Consider the following 25,268-nt stretch of genomic DNA (forward strand, 5'->3'; position numbering starts at 1 on the left):
AAATGTATTTTTTGTGTGCAATGTTCCAATCATGATATCTGTATATAAGAGGTGTATATAGTGTATATAGTGTACATATAACCCTATCTTTTGCATTGTGTTGTATCTTGAGCTGCTGTAACAAGTGAAACTATACAAATGCACCTGTGGAGAATGATAGAGCATAAGACTGAAAGTCTGCCGCAAGGATCTTAATGCTTTATGTAAACAATAACAAACATGTCTCCCACAGTGATTAAAACTATGAATACACAATGAGTAGGATAGTAGGATAGATCTTTAGCTCTAAAACTCCCCTTAAACACGTACTCCAATTGGTTAAATTCAATCAAAAACCTGCCAACAAACCCTTCAGATATCTATGCACCCACTGGCACACGCTGCCAATTAACATGATCTCAAAAGCGCTAATGGACTCTTGAGTGGTAAGAAAAGTAAATAATTAAATCAAAGGAACCCTTGTATCATTGTTTGCTGTATTCAGGCCCATTAGTACCTCCAGTATTCTCATTCTAATCTAACATTTGCTTTTTTGTATTGTGTTTCCTCTAAACAATGTTGTTCAGACATTTGTGTAGGTGCTGGCAAAAAAGTACATTAGGACCCATTGTCCCCTGTGATTAGATTCTGAAGATCTTTTATTAATATTAAAAGAAAGACTGTACCCCAGTGCATCAGTTTATAACAAATACATTAAAGGTATAAGCAGCTCGATCCATTTCATATACACAAACAAACATATAAACATGAATGTGCAAAGTATAATTGTCCTTCCAGATAAATACTGACTTAATACAGTAAAAAGGAACAATTCAATTATTGTCAAACTTTATCAATATATGCAAAGTTAATCTTCAAGGTTTGTATTTGAATACATAACACAATCCTACGATCACAATCTCTCCTCATCGACGATTCAGTTACACATTGATAGGATGTTTGATGAAAAACATTCTTGGAAAGGCGGCTTCCAACCATAAAAGAGTGTTTTTTTTCTACTTCACAACTGAATCAACAAACAGCATTGGAGGAACTACACATGATCATAACTCATTAACACGAAAAATGTCAAGTCTGATGAAAAACTGGTTTAAAATTGCACTTGGTGAGACAAAATGACAACAAATAACAGTGTCAACTTAAAAGAAGACTGTTGCACCTTCAGACTCTTTGAATCGCTTCATTTGACTTTGCCACGAGTCTTCAACTGAGAAAGCACTTTGTCTACCTGCAACAGAGCAGAACAAGGAACTTATACAGTATTCACACAGTGTAGTTCAGTGTAACGGTGATTTAAGGGCTTTTATTACATTTATACATTAAAGCATAGATAACATTTGTACAGTGTACACAACAGACATACAAGACAGACAGAAGAGAAATGTAGCTCATTTATGATGTTGACAGGCATCAATATATCACACAATAGCGGTAGTGTGCAGCTTTAAATTGTGTGTATAAAAAGTGTGTGGACAGCAACAGTCAATCATTTAATCAAATGTTTAAATAAATTCATAATTTAAAGGTCCAGTGTGAAACATTTAGGAAGGTATATTGGCAGAAATGGAACATAATATTCACAATAACGTGTATAATCACCTGAAAATAAAAATGTTTTATTCCGTTTCTGCCAACAGATCCTCCTAAATGTTACACACTGGACCTTTAAAGACAAAAATGAGTAGTAGTATTTTTCCAAAGGCTAATCATCAATTCATGTTTTTTTTTAAATGGATAATAAATAATAAATCAATAATGGTATACTGCTAAAATTAGACATACAATTTTGTTGGCACACTCCAGTCTCCATAGATAAATGAAGATCACTCACTGTGATGAACCAGTGAGACTGCGGTCCGTAGTGAAGCTGCGACTTAAAGCTCATCGTACTGGCTGGAGCCAGAGCGTGGAGGTGGAGGTGGGGAACAGATGAGAATGGAGGCACATGAAACCCCATCCTGCACAGATTCATTGAAAAACACAAAGATTTGCAAAGAAATCATCGAAAAGACCCAAAAGACCTGTGAATCAGTCAGTCCTATCTAACTTACTGAAAGTGGAATGAGTCACAACTCTAGTGACGTCATCTCAGGAAACTGATTTACCTGACGTCATCAAGGTCGCTGACTTTATTCTTCTCCAGTATACTTCTTCCCATTTCTACCATCCGCTCCACTATAAACAAACAAGTCACATCATTATGGTCCTGTTATACATCCTAAAAAACTACACTGCAGTACACAGCATTACCACAGGATAGTGTGTTACTCATCTCATTCATAAGGGACAGCATAGAACAGTTTCAAAACATATTTACATATCTTCAATAATACTGACTGTGGTGGATAGTCCGCCTGCAAATAGTTTGGAGAGTATTTGTAACATTTCAACAGCTTCTGAGAAGAGATTGAACAATTCAACCCTTTCACAAATAAAGGTTTGGTTAGGTTTAGGCACATCTTGGTCAGAGTATATTCATGAATAATCTATAATAATCTATACATCTACAGACAAAGCAAAGGTTACAAACACTCTGTAAACTATCTGTAGGCAGACTATCCAAATAAAGTGTTCCCAGATGAAGTAGTGCATTCAAAATCTTACTTTAGTAACATTTACATGTAGCAGGGTATTCCTGCTCCCCAGGATCTACTCAGATCAGAGAGGACAGTCCCTGATGTCACTGGGATATGTATAAGCATGACTTCTCCAGACACAGTGAAGGCTTTATGTTAATGTTATGTTGTTACCACAACAGAAATAATGACACGTTCTGGCTTTGCGGACTGGTATGAACCAGAAATTAAAACTCACATGGGTCCAAGCACTTAGTTTCTAGCTTTAGCAATACTGATTGAACCGTCCTCATATGCTCAAACAATGTGACATTTTCCTGTTATTAATCAAAGACTGCTGACTCATCTTTCTCTATTTAACTGACACGGATACTGAAACAGGGTTTCCAAACTTTTTCATGTCAAGGAACCCCATTATAGATGCACATTAGGTCAAAATCCGCTCAAATTGATTTTGTCTGAAGGAATCCCCTCTGAGCACGTTTTTATGTTTAGTCCTCATAGTCAATCAAAGATCAAACGTTCAATCCCATTTCGTTCGTTGTTGGTCCCAGACCCCAGATTCAAAAGCACTGTGCTAACAAACTGTGAAACTGATCAAATTCCTCCTTTAAGTCCCTCATCTATAGCAGCTAGTGGAGATCCCCACAGGGGGACGCAAGGCCTTCTTGATTTTAAGGGGTGCTAGAAAACTTTAAAATATATACACAGTAGGCCTATATCTCAGTGTTTAGTTCACTTTTGTGAAGAAAAGTAAATTGTCTAAAAGAACTATGGCCAGGCGTCATAATCAAGAAAACACTGAATTTGTCAGAAAAGAAGCCTATTTTATTTTATTTTATTTTATTTTATTTTATTTTATTTTATGTTCGCTTATTCTTACTCTAACCCTGTAGTACTTTACCACCTTTGTATTGAAACTGTTGCACAGTAATTTCCCCCAGGATACATAAAGCTTGAATAAGGTTTGTACAAGTATTTAAAATTATTTAAAATATATACTACTGACAGAGAATTGCATAAAAAAGTTCCCTGAACAGGAAATAATCTGCTCAAAATTAATTAAAATAACTAATTTAACACAAACTTCCTGCAGTTATTAAGTTCACTATTTGGGTTCATTGTACAGTTTTGAAAATAATTTGATCAGGGGTTATCACTTTAATAAATGATAAAAAAGGAAAAAAGTTTGGGGACCACAGACCCAGAGGTATGTCGTCCTCTCTGAGGCTCTTGCAGCTGTCAACGTGCGTCCTGGTAACAACAAGGTAATGATGTGTGGCACCGGGCTTCATGTCACGAAAACAAACCAGCTCATCATCCTGTACACACACACACACACACACACACACACACACAGAGGAAGAGTCAGGCTGTTGGACTTCTTAAACATGAGAGAACAGTTGGCAGGCTACTTACTGTGAGCAGGATGTCTGTGTCGGCCTGGTTGTTCGCTATCAGGCAGAAAGGACAGTCTTCACTGGAGGAAGACTCCGGAGTCCCCATTGTTGTTTTTAACTTTGTGTCTTCGCTCACAATAATGCCCTTGATTTGACATGTGAGCTCTGAATCACCGGGGCGTGCCTGTGCTCAGGACAACCAGCCGCTCACAGAGCTCATCGAGCCCGTCCGCTGCGGCGTTCACGGGAACCGCGTAAATTGTAGCATCAAAGAGTTTAAGGACATCCATTTAAAATTTAAGTAACAGGTAACTGGGATTCAGATTAAAATCTAATAAATGTATTGTTATAAAGATAAGACTAAGAATATAAGAATATAAAGTAGTTAAATTAGCCCCACGTTTACCAGCCTGTACAACGTTAATGTAATTAATACATAAATAATTGTAATTCAAAAACACAACATTCTTGTAAAATGGGCCATACTGCATGAATACTAACTTACTTTTGGAACTTTAAGTTAAGTTTGATATGAGTACTTTTGTACTTTTAATCAAGTAAGTAAGTAGTATTTCTACACTGTGGTACAGCAATTCTTACATAAGTAGAAGGTCTGAGTACTTCTTCCACCACTGCTCAGTGGTTGATAATTACTGTGGATATATGAACAAATAAGTGTAGGATTTAGTGGCATATAATGGTGATTTAGATTGCAATCCTCGTAAATGTTACACACTGGACCTTTAATGCCAGATAACAAGATTGATACAAAAGGACAAGCTGTAATTATACACACAAATACACACAAAATTCTGCATAAAAATAATTTAATAATAAGAAATATAAAAACAAACTGTTATACACAGAAACACAGTGTTCAGTTGAGTCAATCCATTGTTTTCAATAAAAATAAATAAATAAAAATACATTTCACATTTAATTTATCTGCTTCATTATCTCATTTAGTGATTCTTTCGTTGTTGTGATCTCAGGTGTCAGTTTGTAAGGTTGTCATTGCTGTAGAGGTCAAACTTCGTAAAACATCACACCAGCACAATTAGAGTGCCCTTGTAAAAGCTTCCCCTCCATGTGGCTAATTCAGGTTCAAACAGTCCTCTGAGATGTTTGTTGCTCCTCTGCAATAATCTAAAAGTCCAGTTTAGGAGCTGCTGGCTCCTAAGACAATATACATCTCTCTAAAGGAAAGCCTGTAGACGATTTTTTCTTTATACTCTTCAGTAGACATTCTTCCTGCCAATATAAAAACCTTCATTCAGATCAGGGCATGGAAAGCAGTATAGTATAGTATAGTATAGTATAGTATAGTAGACTTCTGAAAGCTCAAGTACAATAAATACAAATTTCACAAGCATCAATAACACTGCAACAACCGTAATATTCTTCATATAAGATCATTAATAAAGAAAAAACAAATAAGTAAGGAATAAAGAAAGTGGCAAAGGGAATTTCTAGTTCTCAGCACTCACAGTTACAAATCGGTAGGTCTGTGGAAGGAACTTATACTCCATGTACTTTGAGATTTGGCTGCTGGGGGCGAGCACGTGCAGGTGGAGGTGATCAACTGAAGTGTAAGGAGGTTGGTGGAACCCGAGCCTGAGGAAGACAACAAATCAATGCTCTGATCAGGACACCCAAACCCACCAGAAGAGGAATGAAACCGTTCGACAAACCACAACCTTTGATTGATTGAGTCTTAAAGGTGCATCATATATTTCAAACAGTTAACGTTTTTCAGTATTTAAAGCAAAGGTTTTGACATTTTAGGAAATATACTTATTTGCTTTCAAGGAATCAATGAAATGTATTTATCATAACATACAAAAGGTTGTATAAAAAAATAAAGTTGGCAGTTCTTTTAGGCTACACACATAGAAAAAGATGATTAAATGTATGGAATATACTTTTCTGTATAAATAGATACATACATTTACACCCAGGAAATAATTCTGCAGTACATTTTCTGAATTTGTGTAAACAGCACTAACTCGATAGTGATGATAAAATGGTTTCAACCTGTCTTCATTTACCTTATGTCATTCATATCAGTGATCCCTTGTTCATGTAGGACAGCTTTCCCCATCTCAGCCATCCGTTTCACTGTTGGATAAATGACTCAGTTATTTCTCTGCAAAAACCTGATTAAATTTATAGAAAGGATGGAGTAGCTTTTATATATATTTATAATATATATATATATATTGCCATAAGAAACTGAAGCAGTTAAACTAACAGAACTGCTATAGATAGGATGACCAGATCCCAACAAACCAAATGTGCAACAAAGAATACGTTTGTGTGGGACAATGTGTGACACATTACTGATGCTGAGAGGTAGTCTACATATTTTATTTAACGTCTGTCTAACTTAAAGAATAAACATTTCCATTCTGCTCCTCAGCTTACATCTCTACGCTTTGCCCTCTGGTTGATTCAGTAGCACAAACCAGACAGGTTAGAGTTAGGCCTTTAGCATGTGAAGGACTTAAAATATACAGATATATTTTATTTGAATGCAACTTTCCCCAACTACAAAACTGAGTAAAGAATGTTAAAGTTTCACACTTAGAGCATTATGTGACAGTCTGGGACAGTCGCTTTTCACCGGCTACCAGAAGAGGAATCAAACACTGTAGCTGCATTTCTTTTTCTTTGTGGTACTTTCTATCATATTTGCCTAAATCTGCCAGTGCCATGACGATAACATCCCCTGCTTTCTTCACAACCATCGGATAAAACCAGCGTTTAGAAAAGCATCTGTCCTGCAGTTATTTGAATTCTGAAAACTAGAGCCAGTCAAAATGTGGAACATGGTCTCAGTATGTGGGACGTGGGACAATAGAGAAAAATGGTGTGCAGCCCCACATAAAGTGGGCCACCTGGTCACCCTAGCTATAGGTTATAGTGGTCACCCAGAAGTAGATCAGTGGTATTCTAAGTTTCAGTGGTTCTGTTGTAGTAGCTGCAGAGGTAGTTGCAGCAGTATCCTGTTATAGGCAGAAAGAGTATTAGCAGAAGTAGCTGTAGGTACTGTAGTAGTATCAGTAGCACAAGCAGTTGTATTATAGTAGCAATAACAGCAGCAGCTCAGTAGAAATAGTGCTTCTGTTTCTGGTTTTATCTATAACTGACCGAGACCAGTGTGTCCCCTGTGCAGGGAGTGGCAGCTGTGTATGTGCTGTATGGATACAACCAGGTAATGGTGAGGAGCAGCAGGGTAAATGTCTCTAAAACACACCAGCTCCTTGTTCTGTTGGAAGGGGGGGGTGCAGGTATGGAGATGAAAACACTGTTAAAACAAACATGGTCAGTGAATGCAGCATGTGTAAATGGAAATAATAAACAGTTTTTGCTACAATAACAGCTCCATATAAAGTTGAATGCTGTGCCACCATTATCTAGTTCTATGTTAATCTGTTCAATAAGAGGTCAAAGCAGACCTCCATACAGGTAGATTCCCCTCCAGCACCGCCGATACAAAGGTGTGATCTACTGTATCTGTTATGAGGCATGAAGCTCGTTTTTAAAGGATCTTACCTTTTTAATGATTTCTGTTTCTTTGTCCTGATCGTTGGCTATTTGACAGAAAATACAGTCTTTAACTCCTGTTTTCTTTTCCGACATCTTCTCCGACAAGCTACTCCTTCCTTAACTTCTGACGGTAAATTACCAGATGCTGTACGCGAGTCAAAGATCGTCTGTGTTTGCAAAGATGGATTACTGAATGTTTTTTTTTTTCCCCCTCTAAATGCTCTAAATGCCCACAACCTGTAAATAGAGACGCGAAGGCAGTCAAATGGGAGACTTTTGCCGGCTTTTACAGAAGGAAAATAAAACATTCAGTTAATTATTGTTTGTGATCTTCACTGTCACATCAAGCAGTCAGAATATGACTCTTATATCCAGCCATTACATTAATGCACTCCCATCTTCTGTACAGTCTTTCTTATCTTTATTTATTCATATTTTTAAAAAGTAATTTATTCCTCGTATGTATAAAAACCTACCTGGCAAGTAAATCTGATTCTGATTCTGATTCTTCTGATATAGAGATATTGTATAATTCACACAAATCATATTTAAAAAAACAAACAAACAAAAATGCTTTTTGGGGGGAATTTGGTCTTGTTAAATGAATATATATTTACATAACAGCATCAATTATTTTTTCAGAGTCTTCACTTACCTACCAAATTTAAGACACAAATGCCCTAATATGCACAGGCTTGGATACCGGTATGTACTATAAATGTACCACTAGGATGTTATTCCCATTAACACAGAATAAGGTAAAAATACCATCAAGTTCAAAATGAGTATACATTTAAGGTCTAAAAGAAAATTAAAATGTATCTAATCCATAACAGACATTGATTGAATTGTTGAAGCCTCCACATCTTGAAGTTCTTTAACCAAATGCTGTGCTCTGATGACTCCTCTGTTCCCACTGTAGTTAAATTAAAATACTAAAATCAAGCTGATTTTTCAGGTTTCATCTGCAGATATGATCGTGAGCAAAGTATAAGAAAAAAAATAATCAGAAAACAATGAAATCTAAAAAGCTGTGAGCTTTGAGATTGAGTGAAACCTCTTTGCTCACTTCAGACAATCAGCTTTACTCTTTTTTCTTTTAAATGAATGTAGATCTGAAAGTGAGTCACTTTTAATCTACCGAGTGCTTCATCTTCTCAATCAGCGATCTTTGCCGGGATGACGACTTCCACCCTTCCTATCCGGTGTCTCTTACCGTAACTCGATTAAAATGAATTACTCTTCCGTGACAAGCTTGTCTATATAATCTCGACATTAAATGGAAATCAACAAGTTGGACACAAGCGACACGACCCACGATCATATATGTATATATTTAACATTTATTTAGGTTTAAATGTGGTTGCCATAACAACACAATAAATAGATCCTTAGTGATAGATACAGACCACAGCAGTTTTGGATTCACAAGAAATAATTACTCAGGGAGCATTCACAGTTAACAAACACTGAACAGCTGAAGACAACAAAGCTCATTTTCACATGAAGCGAGGACTGGCATTAGTGGATAGTATGGCAGGTATCATAACAGTGGTGTCAGACGTTATTGCATATTCATGCACTACAAAGCCTGTGTCAGATATACAGGATATCAAGGAGCATTTCTTTTCCATGTTAGTTAAGATTTGAATTTTTAAGTTAGTGGCATACCAGAGTGCAAAAACAGAAAAAAAAAAAAATCCCTTTATCCACCCCATGTTTAGGTATAGCAGAAGCTGACCTGTGGTCGCACAGGAAGCTTCCCTCCTGCAGTGGTGATCAAACAACATTCAGTAACAATTTTACACTGAAGAAATGCTTAATTACGTAGAACCACGACACAGCATTAACTGTCAATTAATCCTGTAGTGCAAAGTGACATCACATTAAAACTTCTACTGGCTGTGACTCTGAACGACAACGACCACAAATTAAAATAAAAGAGATTTTTTTTTAAAATAGTCTGTGTGCGATATGAATTCAATACTGACAGCACATTTCTACTGCTTGTTAAGGTCCAATCAGAAACAGAGAATTTAACACAACATTTCTATAAAAGTACAACCATTAAAAAAAAAACAACTGAGCATTATTAATAAAAAAAACGAATGTAAAAATAACATGTAAAAATAAAAATTCTCAAATATTTAATAAAATATGATGAGCTCATATGAACATGAATATATGAAATTAAAATAGAACATATTTGGTCATTGCAAATGTTTCCTGGTTTAACCACTAAGTTTTGAATTGTACAGGGGGAATGAAAACAAAAAAAATGTAGTTGTGAGGAAATGCAAATGGGACATTCTCATTCAGTTCATCTAAAAACTCAAAATAAGAAAACAAGACGGCCTTCAGGGGAAGAGCAACACTTCCCGTTGTAAACAATTAGAGATATTTCCCGCAGTGAACAATAATCGAACGGCGGAGGATCCAAAAATCTCCCTGGCAATTTCCATTTCCTTCATGTTTGAAATTCATTGCGTCATAAAAAAAAATTTAAAAAAAGATCATTCAGTTCATAATCCTGTAACCTACAGCAATATGGGAACGCTTCTTTCATACACACCTAAAATCAGTTCTTTTTGGGGATTAACCGCAACAGTAACGTCAGCAGCCTTCCTCTTCTCTCTCCTCATAAGCTTATGGTGGTAAGGCAGTCTGCATGCTGGGAAAGCTGGAGGCGTTGTCGGATGTCTAAGGCAGCCAATGAACGGAGAGCAACAACATTTTCTCAGGAGAGATGCAGGAGGCTTTCTGTTCCGTTTTCAGTAACAACTGCACAGGCTGCTTTCTATTTCCTCTCACAGAACATTTAGTGTCATTGCGGGGCAGCAAGGTTTTACCTCCAAGTGGTGCGTAATAGACTTGGGGTGTGATTGAAGGAGCAGAGAGTGAATGTAGACGTAGCTAGGAGGCAGGTGAGGCTACTCGAAGGTCCAGACCTCCAGGCTGTGGATGTTGAAGTCCTGCTGGGCGGAGAGTGGCTGGTTGTTGAAGGTGGCGCATTTGGTGGTGGTGCCTCGGTACAGCTCAGCGTCCAGCCACAGACCCAGCTGACCACTGCAGAGCAGGGGCGACAAAGAGTTAAAACATTTAGAAACACTTTATATTAAAAAGGTACACATATTAACCTGTAACGAGTTGTTTATTAGAATACATATTAGTAGCATTTTGTCTCTTTATTAGTCATTTTAAAGCACTTATTAATGTATTAATCTGCATGACCATATTCTACTAATACTATATCAGATTTTTCCCTCAACAACTCTAATTATTGCTTATTAATAGTAAGTAAGGCAGTTGCTGTACATGATGATATATGATCATCATGTGATATGAATAGTCATTCTCTCTCTTTTCTCTCTCTCTCTTCTTTCCTTTTGGGCCTTCACTGCCCCCAGTTGATAGTGACAGCTCAAGACAGACAGGAGGGGAGGTGACTCCTACACAAGGAGTGTTAATTTAGAGTTATCTGGACCCTATTAAGTACTAATTAAGTGATTAAGTTTAACTCAGAATATGTTACCCATTCATTTTACAGTGAGGTTTTGCTCATTACTAATGTAAGTAAGTCACAGGACTTTGAACTATAAAACTTGTATACAACTGAATTTAAATCTTTTACAAGTTTTTTATGATCCCAGTTTAACTTTAAGTCTTGCTTAGTTATGAGAAATACCTCACTTTAGAATGGGAAACAAATTCTGAGTTAAAAAGACTCAATTTAGAGTTATTTGGACACTATTAACAGTAGTGTTTTGTTACATGAAAACACGCCATATGTAGTGATATTAAAGGAGAATGACTTTTCCTTATAATAAAAAGGTACATATTGAGCAAAGTGAATTAAGATCATAATTCATGTACAACAACTTACTTGTTCTCTATCAATAAGCAATAATTAGGAGGTAAAAAATAAAGGATTAATAAGTTCTATATAATGACTAATAAAGAGCTAATATGCTACTAACATGCATGCTAATAAGCAACTAGTTAATAGTGAATATGTGTACCTCGATAGGAAGTGTTACCGTTTGATGTAATTTGCTGTAATTTGCTGTGCTTGGGCACAAAATAACTGATTAAACAAGCTATTAACTTGCAGTGTTGCTGGTAGATCTACTTACCCTCCTCCTCCCATCTGCAGAGAATCCGTATTGCCCTTCACAAAGTAAGAATTCTCCCCCGTCCAGCGGAACACCTGAAAACAAACAGCAAACAATGTCTGATATAGCCATTTGAGGAATAAAGCTAATCGTAAGTGATAAGTGATCTGCATATATCGTTATTTTTGTTGATCTATTCCGTATTCTGAGTTTTTCCTTTATCAGAATCAAGCGTCTAAGGATAGAGGGTGTCATATGCTGCACAGATTGTAAAGCCCCTTGAGGAAAACTGTGATTTGTGATATTGGGCTACATAATTAAAATTGACTTGAGTAAACTAAGTTAGTACAAACCTTGATCTCAGGACAGAAGCTGTACAGGAATGTCTCTCCCGTGCCATAGCAGTGTTCACTCACTCTGAAGGGATGAGTCGAGAACGCCCCAAATATCTGTCAAAAGAGTCAATTTAAGGATGAGAAAATTATTAACTTGCAACAAATAATCATAAACTAGGAGTTAAAACCTCCATGTGAATGTTTATAATTACAAGAACTCTGAAATTAATCTGATAGCATACGTTTTTTCATCAGTGTATTTTTTTATATCGCCACAAGGAGTCGCCAAAGTCGAGAGCCATAACTGATCAACCTCTTAAAACACAACAAACCTAAAAACCCTGTGTGTGTGTGTGTGTGTGTGTGTGTGTGTGTGTGTGTGTGTGTGTGTGTGTGTGTGTGTGTGTGACAGCAACACACATAAAAAAAAGGTTTGGATAGAAGCACTTCCTGGATTCAATTTGTGTTTGTTTGAATATAGTGGGCAGTTCCTGGTTTTTAATAAGGGGATACAATTCAATTTAATCCCCTTGTAACACCCACACTGCACAATTTACAATTTACTCTACTAACACAGTGACGATAACACAGCAGGATAATGTAAAAAACCTGTACAAAGAGCAAAACTACATAAATACATACAATTTGTGTTCTTTAAAAAGAACTGTATATTTTTGCACTTAAAATCAAATCAGGAAGTAAAACATCATTCTGTGTAGTTTCTGTGTAGTAATTTAGTTTTTAATAGTAAGAAAAAAATAATAAGAAACTGTATTGAGTCCATAAACACCAGCTGCTGTATTATCAGCTCTGAGTCATTTACATACAGTACGGACCTGGTTATCCATGTCTTTGACAACCAGCAGCACCGGACTGTCCACGTCTGCCAAGCTCCTGTACAGAGTCTTCAGGCTGGTCCCATGTTTCACAGTGCTGTAAGCCAGTCTCCAGGGGTAACCCTGCACACGTGCTGGCAGGCGACAGGCGAGCTGGAGGGCAAACAGATAATCCGATTATGGGGCTTTTCAAATTTGAATCTTTTTTTAATTTACTCTTTATAGTTGCTTTATTGGTTAGCAAACACATAAAGCTGCACGTACCTTCTCGATGTGCGTGTCCTGCATCAGATCACTGGTATCATTGAGTATTGGCAGTGCATCCACAGAGTCTCCGTCACAGCTGCCGAAACTCTGCCTACGCTTAGCCTCATCAATGGTGATGATCTTGGAGCAAAACAAACACATGAGCAAGTCAAAGAGAAATCAATGACACTAAGTCTTCACTGCCTCTGCGAAACAGGGCATCAGTCGCTAATGAAGCTCATTTCAAAATGTCAAAGTTCTCAAAATGAGCTTGTTTATGACCGTATTAGAAATACCAGCTAACACAGTGTTGACTCTGTGATGCAAACAGAGGCAAGCGAATGGACTACATGCCTTTCTACTGAGCTCACCTCCCAGCTGCAAGATGCAGGGTCACTGAAGAAGTTGTCTATCATGTCTAGCTCATCTTTCTCAACCACAACAAACCCCTGCTCTCGAGCCTCCTTCCCGTACACATCTGGAGACCACTGGACGAAAAATGCGTACAGATGGTCCACCCTGGAACACACACACACACACAGACACAGACACAGACACAGACACAGACACACACACAGACACACACACACACACACACACAGACACACACACAGACACACACACACACACACACACACACACACACACACACACACACACACACACACACACACACACACAATATTCTGGTTAAAAGCACATAGCTTGTTTACACGCACACTGGAGTTTAAGACCAGCTCCCACATGGATTTTCCTTTTCAAACCAGCATGAAAATGTACTGCGGGAGTATTTTGTTAATTAATGTAAGTGCTAGTCATCCAGTCACCTTTCTTGTGGCACAGCGAACCAGTACTCTGGCTGTTTACCCCGGCCCCCAAATGAGTGGGCAGGACTAGAGGTCATCCCAGAGGCAAAGGACTTCCTCATTGGCTTTCCCACTTTGAAGCACAGGAACATAGGTGGGTTTTTACTCTTCTCCTCTGATGAGAAAAGCATGTCTGCCAAGATTCAAATAAGAGAGAACAAGAGCGTTTGGTTAATATCCAGTCACAAATGACAAATCTATCCATGGGTTTAATATCTCGTTTATGATTCCTACCTTCTATTGGAGCCTGCATCCTCTCCAGCAGCCACAACTTCACTTCTGCCTCATAGCTTTTCTTCCGTCTCTCTTCTTCACTGAGTTCAGCCCCACATGCTGGTCTGTCTGGGCTTTGTCTCTTCGGACCAGAGTTTCCACAAACCTCCGAAGCCTCCTTCAGACTCAGCTTCCTGTTTTGGTCCACTGGTGCGCTGATTATTTTATCATGTGCACCATTTAGCAGCTCTTCGGTCCCTTTAGGTTTTTTTTCTTTGGTTTCAGTTACCTCTTGGCTTGAAGGTTTATCATCCTGTTTTTCAGTCTCTGAGGACGATTGTATCAACTCTCCATCCTCGATGGAGCTGTTCTGAGCTACGCCCTCATCCTCTTCATCATCCAGCTTCCCTTTAGTTTGACTAAGCATCGACTTCTCCTGGATGTCTCCCCGGCCTGGGCAGCTTGGTCCTAGTTCCTTTTGGTCCCTGCTGAGAACGTTGGTTGTTTTGGAGGACGTGGCCTCGGCCTCTTCAGTGCTCCTGTTGACAGTAGGCTCCAACTCTGTGAATCCTTCGTCTGATGGAGACTTCTCTGTCTGCTCGCCCTCTGTGCTCGCTGGTATTAAGAAGATAGGACAGTTTTTATGTTTAACATAAAGACATTTTCATTATCAATCAACCTGCAGGTTTTTTGGTCTACAAATGACACAAAATAGCAAAAAATACCTAATCAAAAAATATTCACAGAAGCTGGAATTTTTAGCATTTTGACATAAACAATGAAGATTAATTTACTGTCGATAGACTAATGACTAATCAAGTACTTTTATTTCAATTGTCAGTGAAATTTTAACATATGCCAAGTTAAATTTGAATGCACAATGACGATAGAGAAGTAAATTAAATATTTCACAAAGCTGAATTTAAAAACAAGTCATTTTCATTCATTAAACAGACACATAAAAACGTCCCAAAAAACAGTTCTTTTAGCTGGTTGTGGATAGTATCAGATGAAAAGAAGATTAAGAAGAGGATCACTCTGGAGCTTAGACTCAATACAGTACGTTTTACAACCCGTTGACGCTGTATGACAGGACGTTACCAGTTTCTGAGAGGGTTGATTCGATGTCATCCAAGACGATTGGTCGCTTCGGATCGAGAGCTTCATAGCGGCTGAAGGGGTTTAGATCCTGTTCTGATGGCAGTTGCTCCCACTCGCCGGGCCTGTACACAGGACACAAATCCTCGGGTAGGTCTCTGTGGGGTCACGGGGCATCACACAAACCGCACCGCAAACCAAGTATGAAAATGAAAAGGGAAAAACAAAAAAAGAAAAAGGTCCAACAGAAATTATAAATGACCAGAATGAAACACAAAACAAAATAACACATGGAATGTGAAACAGCAAATTAATCAAAAATAGAAATATTAATGATGAACTAATCAAAAGATTTTAATGGAAAATTACAAAACTATCTGAATCTGAAAGCTTTTTAACTAAGAAACAAGACAACAAGATCGAGTAGAAACAAATATGTGACAAAAAAACAGGATGTGGAAACGAGGCAAATGGGAAAGTCCTGGAAATCTAAAAGGCTTTACACAAACGGTTTCCTTTTTTACAAGAATAAGACAAATAGAAACTGGAAGGAGGAACAAGAAAGGAGGACTGGAAAAGGAACGGTTACGAAAAGAAGGAAACGAGGGAGAGTGAGACGGTAAGGAGCTCTTACGAAGGCAGAGCATCTTTGAGCTTCATGCGCGACACGTCGTCATACAGCGCCACGGAGACGACCTCCTCCATGGGGCAGATCAGGCCGTACTCCTCGCAGCCGTGCTCGATCACCAGGGGGTCTGACTTGTGGGGGTCAAACATGATGTTGTTGGGTGTTACGATCAGCACGCCTCCCACCACTCCCTGCAGCATTAACATAACACACAGAGACAAAGCAGTGGTGGTGGTGGTGGTGGTGGGGGGGACAACAACGTCACAAACTAAATACAACAGGGGTACATGCATTTGAACTAGGTCTAGTCTTGGTACAAGCGGCCCCAAATCTACCAGGTGAGCCACCACATAAGAGGCACACATAAGAAATTGTTGTTAAGTTATTATCCGGCATTATCATGTTTTCACGACTTCTTACCATGCCATCAGTGAAATATTTGCAGCTCATCTTGATGAATTTAACTGTCGCTGGGCTCTCGTCCTCAGAGTTTGGGGAGAGCTCACGTCGGAGGGATTTTGCTGACATGCAGTTTGACATGCCATCCTGCAGGAAGTTAAAAAGACAGAGACCTGAATGTTATGCTTGTATTTAGAATGGCTTGTTCTGAAGAATAGAAATCAATCAATCATGTGCTTTCAGTTCTCATTAACCTTTAATTTGTTGTTTTTTTGTGTCCAAAAGTAACTTCTTCACTTCACTGCCAAATGATGGTAGATTAAATTACCTTCCACTGCAAAATATTCAGTCTACATTGTTTGTGCACTTATTATTAAAAACTGCTTACTCATACCATGGATTCAATTTGACAGCCATCATGGAGGATAGCAGAATTTGAAATATGAGAGAATAAGACATTTTTTTGTAGCATCAGCGCCACAGTTTTACCTAAACATAATAGTCTCACAGTTAGAGCCGATGTAGACGGACAACTTTGAAGTCTGAAAACACAGAAAAAAGACTGTCTCCTGTTATATTATCTAATTAAGGGCAAATTTTTACTATTTAAGTATCTGGTGTTTGTAACATACCCTTATTTCAAATATAATTTATATAACACAAACACTACGATCAAAGGTAGATTTATGTGTAATTTTTGCCTTTTTTTGATGTTTCATAGTCAAGATTCATACAGGAACATTTTTAACAAACATGTCCCTAAATGTCTCCTGTCTGCAACATAATGAATACTTTCATACTTACATGTGATGCGTTCTCTGTTAAGCCATTGGTGCAGGAGGGATTGGATGCACTCTGAGACTTATGGTCAGTTTCTGCCTGGCTCACGTCGGGGACAAACAGCTTCTGTAAGAACGATGATAGACAGCCAATGGTGAGCCAGTCTGAAGAATAATGAGGGAGCTGAAGTGGCGGTTACTGCCGCGGTTCTCACCTGACCGGGGTAGACGCTGCGAGAGAAGAGCTTGTTCAGCTGGACCAGTTTGTTTGGGGTGATGTTGAACTTGAGTGCGATGCTGTTGAGGGAGTCATTAGGTCCCACCTGTAACATGGGGAAGAAATAAGTCTCTGAAAAAGGAGCACAGGTCAAACTACAACCTTTCTCCTAATAAGCCAGTGTGTTATTTAAATGTGTTATTGCTGTAGTTTTACTCACACTGAACTCCACTGTCCCAGGTGGCCTCCTCTTCTCCCTCTTTGCCTGATTGTTACTTTTACAGCCATCATCTACAAGAGAAACAGAAAATGAGAAAAGGGTTAGGTTTTGTGATTATGGCAAAAAAAAAAAAAAAACACAATTATTCTTGTGAGAAAAAAGAAATACTAAGAAGTACTCCAACAGAGATGACCTTATCCTGTGGTTAACTGCATTTTGAAACAGTACCCCTGCTTGTTTGTCCCCTGTCGTCATCCAGCCTTAAAACACTGTCCCATACATGCTGAAGCAGTTATCATAAAAACACACACAGACAATCTGACCCTTGTAGTAGACAAGGTCCACAGTCAGCACTTTCTTCTTGCCAAGAACACAGGATCTAATAGCGTACCACTCCCTGACTGCATAATTACACTGCTGCCTCCTCCATGGAAACTGAGGGCATGACTAAGCATTAGACAGCCAGACTCCCGCTGCGTCTGCTCCTTACTGTACTGAGCATCAAAGACAAGACCGCTGTCACGTTTATGAACACGGTCACTAATTCATACGCATATAAAATTAGACAAGACAATATATGCTTATACGCTAAAGAGTTACGGTTTGGTTGTATGTTACACAGCAGAACATCATTTTTGATTTGATGGGCTGCAGGTAACAATGTTGTGGTCTTATTACAATTATTTTAAACAGCTCTATGACCTACTGCATGCATGACAAGAGTCTATTATCACTGTAAACATGAAGGAGCTGGGGATGATTTATGCAACACGTGATAGCAGGATACTTAATGCTCATGATGGAGCATACAATGAAAACAAAGTGCAGAAAACTAATTTGAAAGCTCTGATTGATCACTCTTAATATGTATTTGTTTTTCTAGGTTAGGTTAGGTTCATTGATAATTAGCTTACACTGACACTGAAATAATTTATGTTAGTCATCCTCAGTGTACACACTCAGTTCAATAGCCTGATGATACAATCTGGCATCTGACATCAAATTATCATTATTGGCCTATTTCTGCCTTTTTTTCATATGTTTGACAAAATACTAACCCTCAAATTAGAAAAGATGCTAGTATCTTATGAATTTTTAAAGATAAATGTAGGGAATCATACTCATTGTGTCACAAACTTTGTGAATACAGAGACTTAAATGCCATCATCAACTGTAAAACAGGATAACGGTTATGCAACTTCCTGTTTAAAACTGCTGAGGACTGACTGCTGCAAACACACAGGACAATATGAACAGAGATAGTAATACCACTAAGTTGACATATTTCTTGTCTAAACACAGGAAACCCCAATTTTGTTAAGACAACAAAAGCCTGAATATCCCTGTAACAGTGGGGATGGTTTTGCCCAGCATATGTTTTCTTTCTAATTAGACAGTTAACCCACTTTGAATGGCGCTGTTGCACTAAAGGTAACTGTAACTACCAAAAATGTGGACTATGACTAGACTATTTCTAGTTTAATTATAATTCATATAATTCACATGGGCTTTACACAGGGATCGTCACAAAGCTAAAGTAGATGGGAGAGTACTGCATTCAGACAATGTTGTGCCATAAGTTTTACACACAAATAAAATCAGGTTACTAACAAATAGTACTAGCACTGGAAGTACCCCAAGCACAGTAGTCACTGTAACCAAGATATAGCAGAGCCCTCTATGTATCTATGAATAAGGCTATTCTTTAATACTATTTAAGGGTATCTGGAGGTAAGTAGAAGCTTCATGGCATGTTCCAACACATGTGAGTTTTTGATGCAGGTCTTACCTGAGCCTGCAGGTGGCTTTGCTGTTATTATCTGTAGGTCTATCTTCTTGTTGGGGTTGCCGTCATTTGGGACGTCTGGACAGGAGATGATTGCTGGATTCTGCTCATTCACACTCTTCTCCGATTGGCTCTGCTTGAGCTGCCTCCGCCTCTTCAACCTGATGAGAAGACAGAGGAGACGGATATATTCACATCTGCTTGTTAAGTCAAATAAAGAAAGATAGCTGTTTGATCACTTATGTTATAATTTATGCCATGACAACTCTTTCAGGTTGGGAATGTGATCAGTCTGTACAAACATGTGCACAGGCATGAACCATTTCAATGTTACAGCTCATGACCCTTTCATAATAAAATATCAACTTGTAATTTTTAACAGTGTTGCAGCTGACTCCCACAGGATGTAATGAAGCATTTAACAAAATGTTCCTCCTTCAGAATGGCCTATTATGACATATGGCACAAAAACTGACATTACATTTTAGTTCTACATTGAAAGTAATGATTTATTTTTATCATAACGGTTAAAATCATAAACATGTCACATTTTTTGGTGTCTGTAGCAGACAAATGTTTTCTTAAATCTGGGGAGCAGGATTTGTAGGCCAGGATTTCTCTTCAGAACTAAAGTACTTCATTATAATACTGTTTCCAAACATTTTACCTTCATTAAAAAACTGCAGCTTCTGCGATTTGCATATTGCACACGGCCATATAATAATATTTCTATTAATTGTGCAGCCCTAATAAGTATTAAAGTATTAAAACATCAGCGAGCTCCTTGTCTGATATAAACCATCCAATTGTATAATTCTATGACGGCTAGCCTTCTGTCCAAGTGCTACTATTGTGCTCAAAGTTATCACATTGACTGAGAACTTTTTTTTCTCTCTTTACTTTGCTGCGCCAGCTGTATTTTCCTCTCAGACAGTCCGTTGCCCCTGTTTAATCATTGATAGGCGGGGGAGTTATGTAACGGCATCTTCAGACCCTGTTAGGGTTGTTAAGGGGGGACACTGCAGTGCAGTGAAACCACGGGTTACTGGTGCATTTTACGGATAATGCACACACCGTGAGCCCCACTGAAACCATGGATATGAGTAAGAAAAGATTGATTTATCATAAGCTTTGATTGATGGGGGGGGGGTTCCTGCACAGCCAGCTGAGCAAAGGAAGAATAGAGGAAAAACGAAAAGACAAATGTTTTTAAGTGTTCAAGTGCCTTAATGGAAAGGCAAGAGTCGGTCGATAAGGCTGCAGACAGACGGTGTTCAGGCCTCTCCCACAGCCTCGGGTCACTCTCCCACTTTAAGTGCTGCAGCACACATCTGGTAGTGAACTCAAGAATCTGCAGACACATTCTTAACAGCACCGTCTGTTTTACTCGGGCCATTTTTCAGAGTATCTCAATCACTCTCTACCCTTCATCTTACTGCCCCCCGTCTTCTCTCCTCTCTAACCTTCAGTTTGTAACTAGAGTATCCATTTCCAGCACAATAGCAAATACTGTATCTACAACAACAGTGGGAGGCCATAATGGGGCCAACAGGATGATTTTAGTGTTGTATTTATGTACTTTTTACAATCCTCCCTTTGAATTAAATGTATATAATTACTGTTAAATAGAACAAATCTGTACAAATGCATTTTAAGTATGTACAAATACACAACATTCACATCTCTCAAGACACCAGCCACCTTCAGTTTCTATGGAGCTTTTTTGCTGATGCAAAACTGCTCAAGCTGCTTGATGCCAATTGTATTGACATCTAGACTTGGAACTGAAAAAGTAAATAAGTAAACAGGCTTTCTTTGATTATTTTTTGCAATTGGATGCAATGTTTATGTTGTAACTTTATAGTTTACTGTATGAAGCGTAAGTGCAAACCCTGTTGACTATATGTATTTTATTTGAATATGTAGCCACAGCAACATCTAATAGGGATCCCAGTAAAGAATAAACCGGGGCACTCCACAACATTAATATTAGTGTATTTAAGCCACTGCTGTTTTACTTTGACTTCATGTTTGCTGTTGTTTTGATGGAAAATAAATATTCTCCTACCACAGCTCTCTAGCAGATTGGACAATAGAACCTTTACCCACTTTGATTCGCAGTCTCCCACATATCTTCTGACAAAAACCAGCCAGCGTGTTGTGTGAGTTTGCTCAACAGCAATGAAGCTGCGACTAGTGAAATCACCAAGGCAACTACAAAATTACTGCAACTACTACAACTGCAAATTACTTAATCTTACTCTATCTGAGTCATGGTGCTCTGCAGCTCCTTCACAGTTGCCATGAGCCTCTTGGTGGCAAATGTATAATCTGTCCAGTTTTTAATCTAATCTTACTTAATGTATATTCAGTGCCTTTGAACGTACAGTAATCTTTTGAGTATTGCTTTCTTCTTCAAAAGGTAGTTTTTCCAGGAAAATGATGAACCAGCATCTTCCAGATATTGAACCCAAAAGTGCTTATCACACCTTTGTATGATCTCAATTTAATGCATTTTCTAGAAACATACTGTCACATGTCACATTAAGTCAGTAAATATTTGCAATTTGTGTGTTTTCTACCAGATTTAAATCAGTTTGCTGATATATTCTATTAACTTTAGACATTAGGGAGTTATGTTTTATCTTCTTCGATGTAAAAAAACAACATGTACTTGGTTTCACTGTTGTAAAACAATAAAACTGAAAGTCTATGACGGGTTAATTCTTTTTTTTGGGGACGTGTGTATTCACAGTGACCTTTGCTTTATTTGCCAGGAAGCGAGGCAGCATATGGTGCAACTACCAGGAGAGCTACATGTTATAGCAGAAGCTGTGTTTGTAGGATAAGGCTGATTTTCCTTCCTGACATGTTCAGTCTCTGTGTACAATATGGCTGTTTGTCTCCACAGTAGTAGAGGCCTGCAGGAGTCTATTAATTTTGCAGCTTTCCACTGTTGTTTTGCTGCTAACTCCCGCAGGTTTTCACACTCCTCCTGCAGGAAAACTAACTCAGCCCAAAGCACGCATCCCATTGCTATTTCATGTACTGCCCACCTAATAATGAGAGAGCGACTGAAGTGCAGCACCATTACAAAACAATGTCCCTTTGTAATGTAACATTTCCAAAATGAGCCGATTAAATCATGAAAACGCAGGACAAACTGCAGGTTTGTAGCAGACTGTCAGCACAGCCTGAAAGTAACTTGAGACATAATAAGAAAGAATAAAGCCCATTAGGCTACACTGCATTATATGACAACATTCATCACAAGTAGGCACTCAACAACTTTGATATTGACAGCACAGTCATCACGTGAGTGCTGCTTATCCATAAATCAACTTATTTATCTGGTTTCAGTTACATTTCACTGCTCTACCACTGCTCTTCTTCTTTTTAGTCACAAACGAGACAAACAAGTTATGTTTCTCGTTCATATATTGTTTATCTAGAAAAGGCCAGGCTCATAGCTTTTTTAGACACATTCAAGCAACTTTACCAACACCCCTTAATCATGTTCATCCACTTACATGATTCACTCCGCTCGCCAAAATGAACACGTTCTACGGCACTTCTCATCTGTGCGGACGTCAGAGAGAAAAGGGCTGATCAGTCTATGCACCGTAGCTGTGACAAGCCTCTTTCCACACACTTCCTGCTATCGTGTTTCACAATGCTGCCAAAATCCAATATTGAAAGTCGACACAATCCCAGTGGGTCAATTCTTTGCTAGAACTCTGACGCATGACTCAGATTATATGAGGCTGCATCGGCTGGGTGCAGCTCAGAGACAGGTGACTTAACAGTGCCGATCCATGATTTAAAAAAAAGAGGTGGGAATAAATAATTAGTTAATGCACCTTGACAGAAGAATGTCATGGTACAGATGACCATGCAGCACAATGGAAAAGCCACAGTGTCCCTTTTAACAAGAACTAAGGAGAACGGGTTTATAAAAAGATTTTGGACTTGACACTCCAGCATGTGATACCTGGGCTGACTGATATAAATATCACAAAAAACTTCCTTCAATATCAATATCAGGGTAAGGAAACTCGCCCATTAAGCTGCATGGTAATGTCTGATAACTGGTCATTTTAGCCAGCTTTATAGTTAACGGCGCCGGGACATTAATGTAGACATAACTTGGGTATCATGACTCACAATGTCAATAAAAAAAAATAGCATGACAACATTTTTGTGCATAAATTTGCACAAAAAGTAGTAGTGTGTCATAGTAGTAGTGTCATTCTGTTTCTACATATTGACATTTTACTATTGCTATTCTTTGTACTCTGCATATATGACATCTAATGCTTGCCTGTCCATCCTGGAATATTTTTCTCGCTGAGGTTTTTCTTTACCCTAGTCGAGGGTCTAAAGAAAGAGCAGATTGTAAAGCCTTTCTTGTGATCTCTGGGATTTATAAATAAAACTGACTTAACTAAACCTTCACAGCTTAAAAAGAAAGAAAATCACCATGAATGCAAACCAAAATATCTGTAGTCATTCATGAGGTAATTCCCAATTCAATGCACCGCCCTAGGATGAAAGCAATTTGTCTTAAGCACCAAAAAAATTCAGATTAATGAGCCAAATGCTGGAGTTACATCTTGCTGCAGGAAAAATACCTACATTAAGTACAAATGACACTAATTCAAACACACACGGATTCCCTTACCTTGCAAAATATCCCGGCTTCCTGTCTCTCTTCTCCATCAGGCCAGGGTCCTAAGTCTGCATGCAGTCAAGCTCATCCATACAAACATCCACCCTCACACACCCACTCAGTGTGTCCAATCCAGCAGACACAGCTTTGGGAAGATCACCTCTCACACTGTGCTCTCACGCTTCTTTCTTGTCCTGTAGAGGAAATAAGCAGGGGATTAGCAGCAGGCTCACCGAGGGTGCCTCCTCACTCAACAACACCCACTACAATGCAAAAGCCCCAATAACTGATGGTGAAGCCTCATCAGCCTAAGTGGAGGGCGATGAAAGCATCCTATAATAAGCATGCCAGGCCACTCAGCTGACCAACAGGCTGGAAAATGCATCCCTCTGCTGTAGAGGAAAGACACATCTGCTACTTTTCGCTTCAGTAAAAACATGTATTTTATTACGTAATTATGCTCCATCACAACAGTGTGTCTATTATTAGCAGAATCCAGTTGATGTAAACACTCATACCATCATGGCTACACTAACAGCAAGCTGGGACATCACAGGGTTAACCGAAAACGAAACAATTGATTACAGGCATGCACACACCCTAAAGAACAGATATCAGGGTTTAACTGGAGGTAATCCACGTGTAGCCTTAAAGTGTTATGTAACAGGTAAATGGCTACTCACGGGGGGGGGGGCTCAATTTGAAGCAACGTTACCCCCACCTAGCTAAATTTTCAGTGTTTCTCGCAGCCTGCTTTGGGGATCCCTCTATGAACCGGACCAGCCTCTTAAGGAGCAGCACTAACACAACATGTTAAACGCTATCTTTAAACCCGTCTGTGCAAGCGACAGGTTTAAGCAAACACAGGCAGCGAGCGAGGTCCAGCCTCACAGGAGCACACCTAACAGCTGATGCTAACTGTGCTAGCTAGCCACTTTGTTTACAGGACAATAGCAACCTGGTGGAGATGTTAAGGATATGTTTATTCGGTCGAGCCGCCTAGCTCGTTCTTTTAAAATAAGGTCTTCCCGTTAGTGTACTCTATCCTAACAATGACTGGATAACACTCATGTGCAACGAGCCAATTAAACCCTTAAAATCTGGCACAAAAACAGGTTAGCTAACATTGCCCACATACCTTGCGTGCATCCTCAAACAGCTTAAAATCAAAATGAAGCCTCCCTTCACTCCCGTTACGCCCTCTGGTGTCACATGCGCCGTAGAAACACACAAGAGCACGCCACTGGCTCAGCTTCGTTATGAGCTCGCTGGGTAATCCACAGGTAATGTTAGTGTAAGGTAGCAAATGTGAGGCAGGCTGAAGATTTGATTGTCGGTC

General features: G+C 38.8%; 3 protein-coding genes across 5 annotated transcripts; all 3 read right to left on the reverse strand.

The window, feature by feature from the left end:
* Positions 1–620: 620 nt before the first annotated feature.
* LOC127368154 (adenosine 5'-monophosphoramidase HINT3-like) lies at positions 621–4,210 on the reverse strand. 2 transcript variants are annotated; one of them, XM_051408660.1, is made up of 5 exons: positions 3,996–4,210; positions 3,781–3,898; positions 2,106–2,175; positions 1,832–1,958; positions 621–1,228 (listed from the first exon to the last, which is right to left on the reverse strand). In XM_051408660.1, exons 1-5 carry the CDS (start codon positions 4,080–4,082, stop codon positions 1,181–1,183), a joined length of 450 nt encoding a protein of 149 aa, XP_051264620.1. In that variant the 5' UTR covers positions 4,083–4,210; the 3' UTR covers positions 621–1,180. The 2 variants fall into 2 exon arrangements, with proteins under 2 accessions (XP_051264620.1, XP_051264619.1); XM_051408659.1 differs by having other exon boundaries at positions 1,783–1,958; positions 3,996–4,182.
* Positions 4,211–4,786: 576 nt separating this feature from the next.
* Positions 4,787–7,685, reverse strand: LOC127368155 (adenosine 5'-monophosphoramidase HINT3-like). 2 transcript variants are annotated; one of them, XM_051408663.1, is made up of 5 exons: positions 7,532–7,685; positions 7,127–7,244; positions 6,025–6,094; positions 5,464–5,590; positions 4,787–5,227 (listed from the first exon to the last, which is right to left on the reverse strand). In XM_051408663.1, the coding sequence occupies exons 1-5, from the start codon at positions 7,616–7,618 to the stop codon at positions 5,153–5,155; spliced, it is 477 nt and encodes a 158-aa protein (XP_051264623.1). In that variant the 5' UTR covers positions 7,619–7,685; the 3' UTR covers positions 4,787–5,152. The 2 variants fall into 2 exon arrangements, with proteins under 2 accessions (XP_051264623.1, XP_051264622.1); XM_051408662.1 differs by having other exon boundaries at positions 7,127–7,283; positions 7,532–7,678.
* Positions 7,686–8,850: 1,165 nt separating this feature from the next.
* Positions 8,851–25,267, reverse strand: LOC127368153 (nuclear receptor coactivator 7). Its single transcript, XM_051408658.1, has 17 exons — positions 25,068–25,267; positions 23,942–24,123; positions 19,264–19,421; positions 17,475–17,545; positions 17,253–17,360; positions 17,063–17,164; positions 16,280–16,405; positions 15,866–16,050; positions 15,235–15,389; positions 14,155–14,748; positions 13,882–14,053; positions 13,426–13,573; positions 13,073–13,195; positions 12,809–12,961; positions 11,991–12,086; positions 11,659–11,732; positions 8,851–10,591 (listed from the first exon to the last, which is right to left on the reverse strand). Exons 2-17 carry the CDS (start codon positions 23,977–23,979, stop codon positions 10,456–10,458), a joined length of 2,439 nt encoding a protein of 812 aa, XP_051264618.1. The 5' UTR covers positions 23,980–24,123; positions 25,068–25,267; the 3' UTR covers positions 8,851–10,455.
* Position 25,268: the final 1 nt, after the last annotated feature.

The sequence above is a fragment of the Dicentrarchus labrax genome, unplaced genomic scaffold (assembly GCF_905237075.1).
Source record: "Dicentrarchus labrax unplaced genomic scaffold, dlabrax2021, whole genome shotgun sequence".
Taxonomy (NCBI): domain Eukaryota; kingdom Metazoa; phylum Chordata; class Actinopteri; family Moronidae; genus Dicentrarchus; species Dicentrarchus labrax.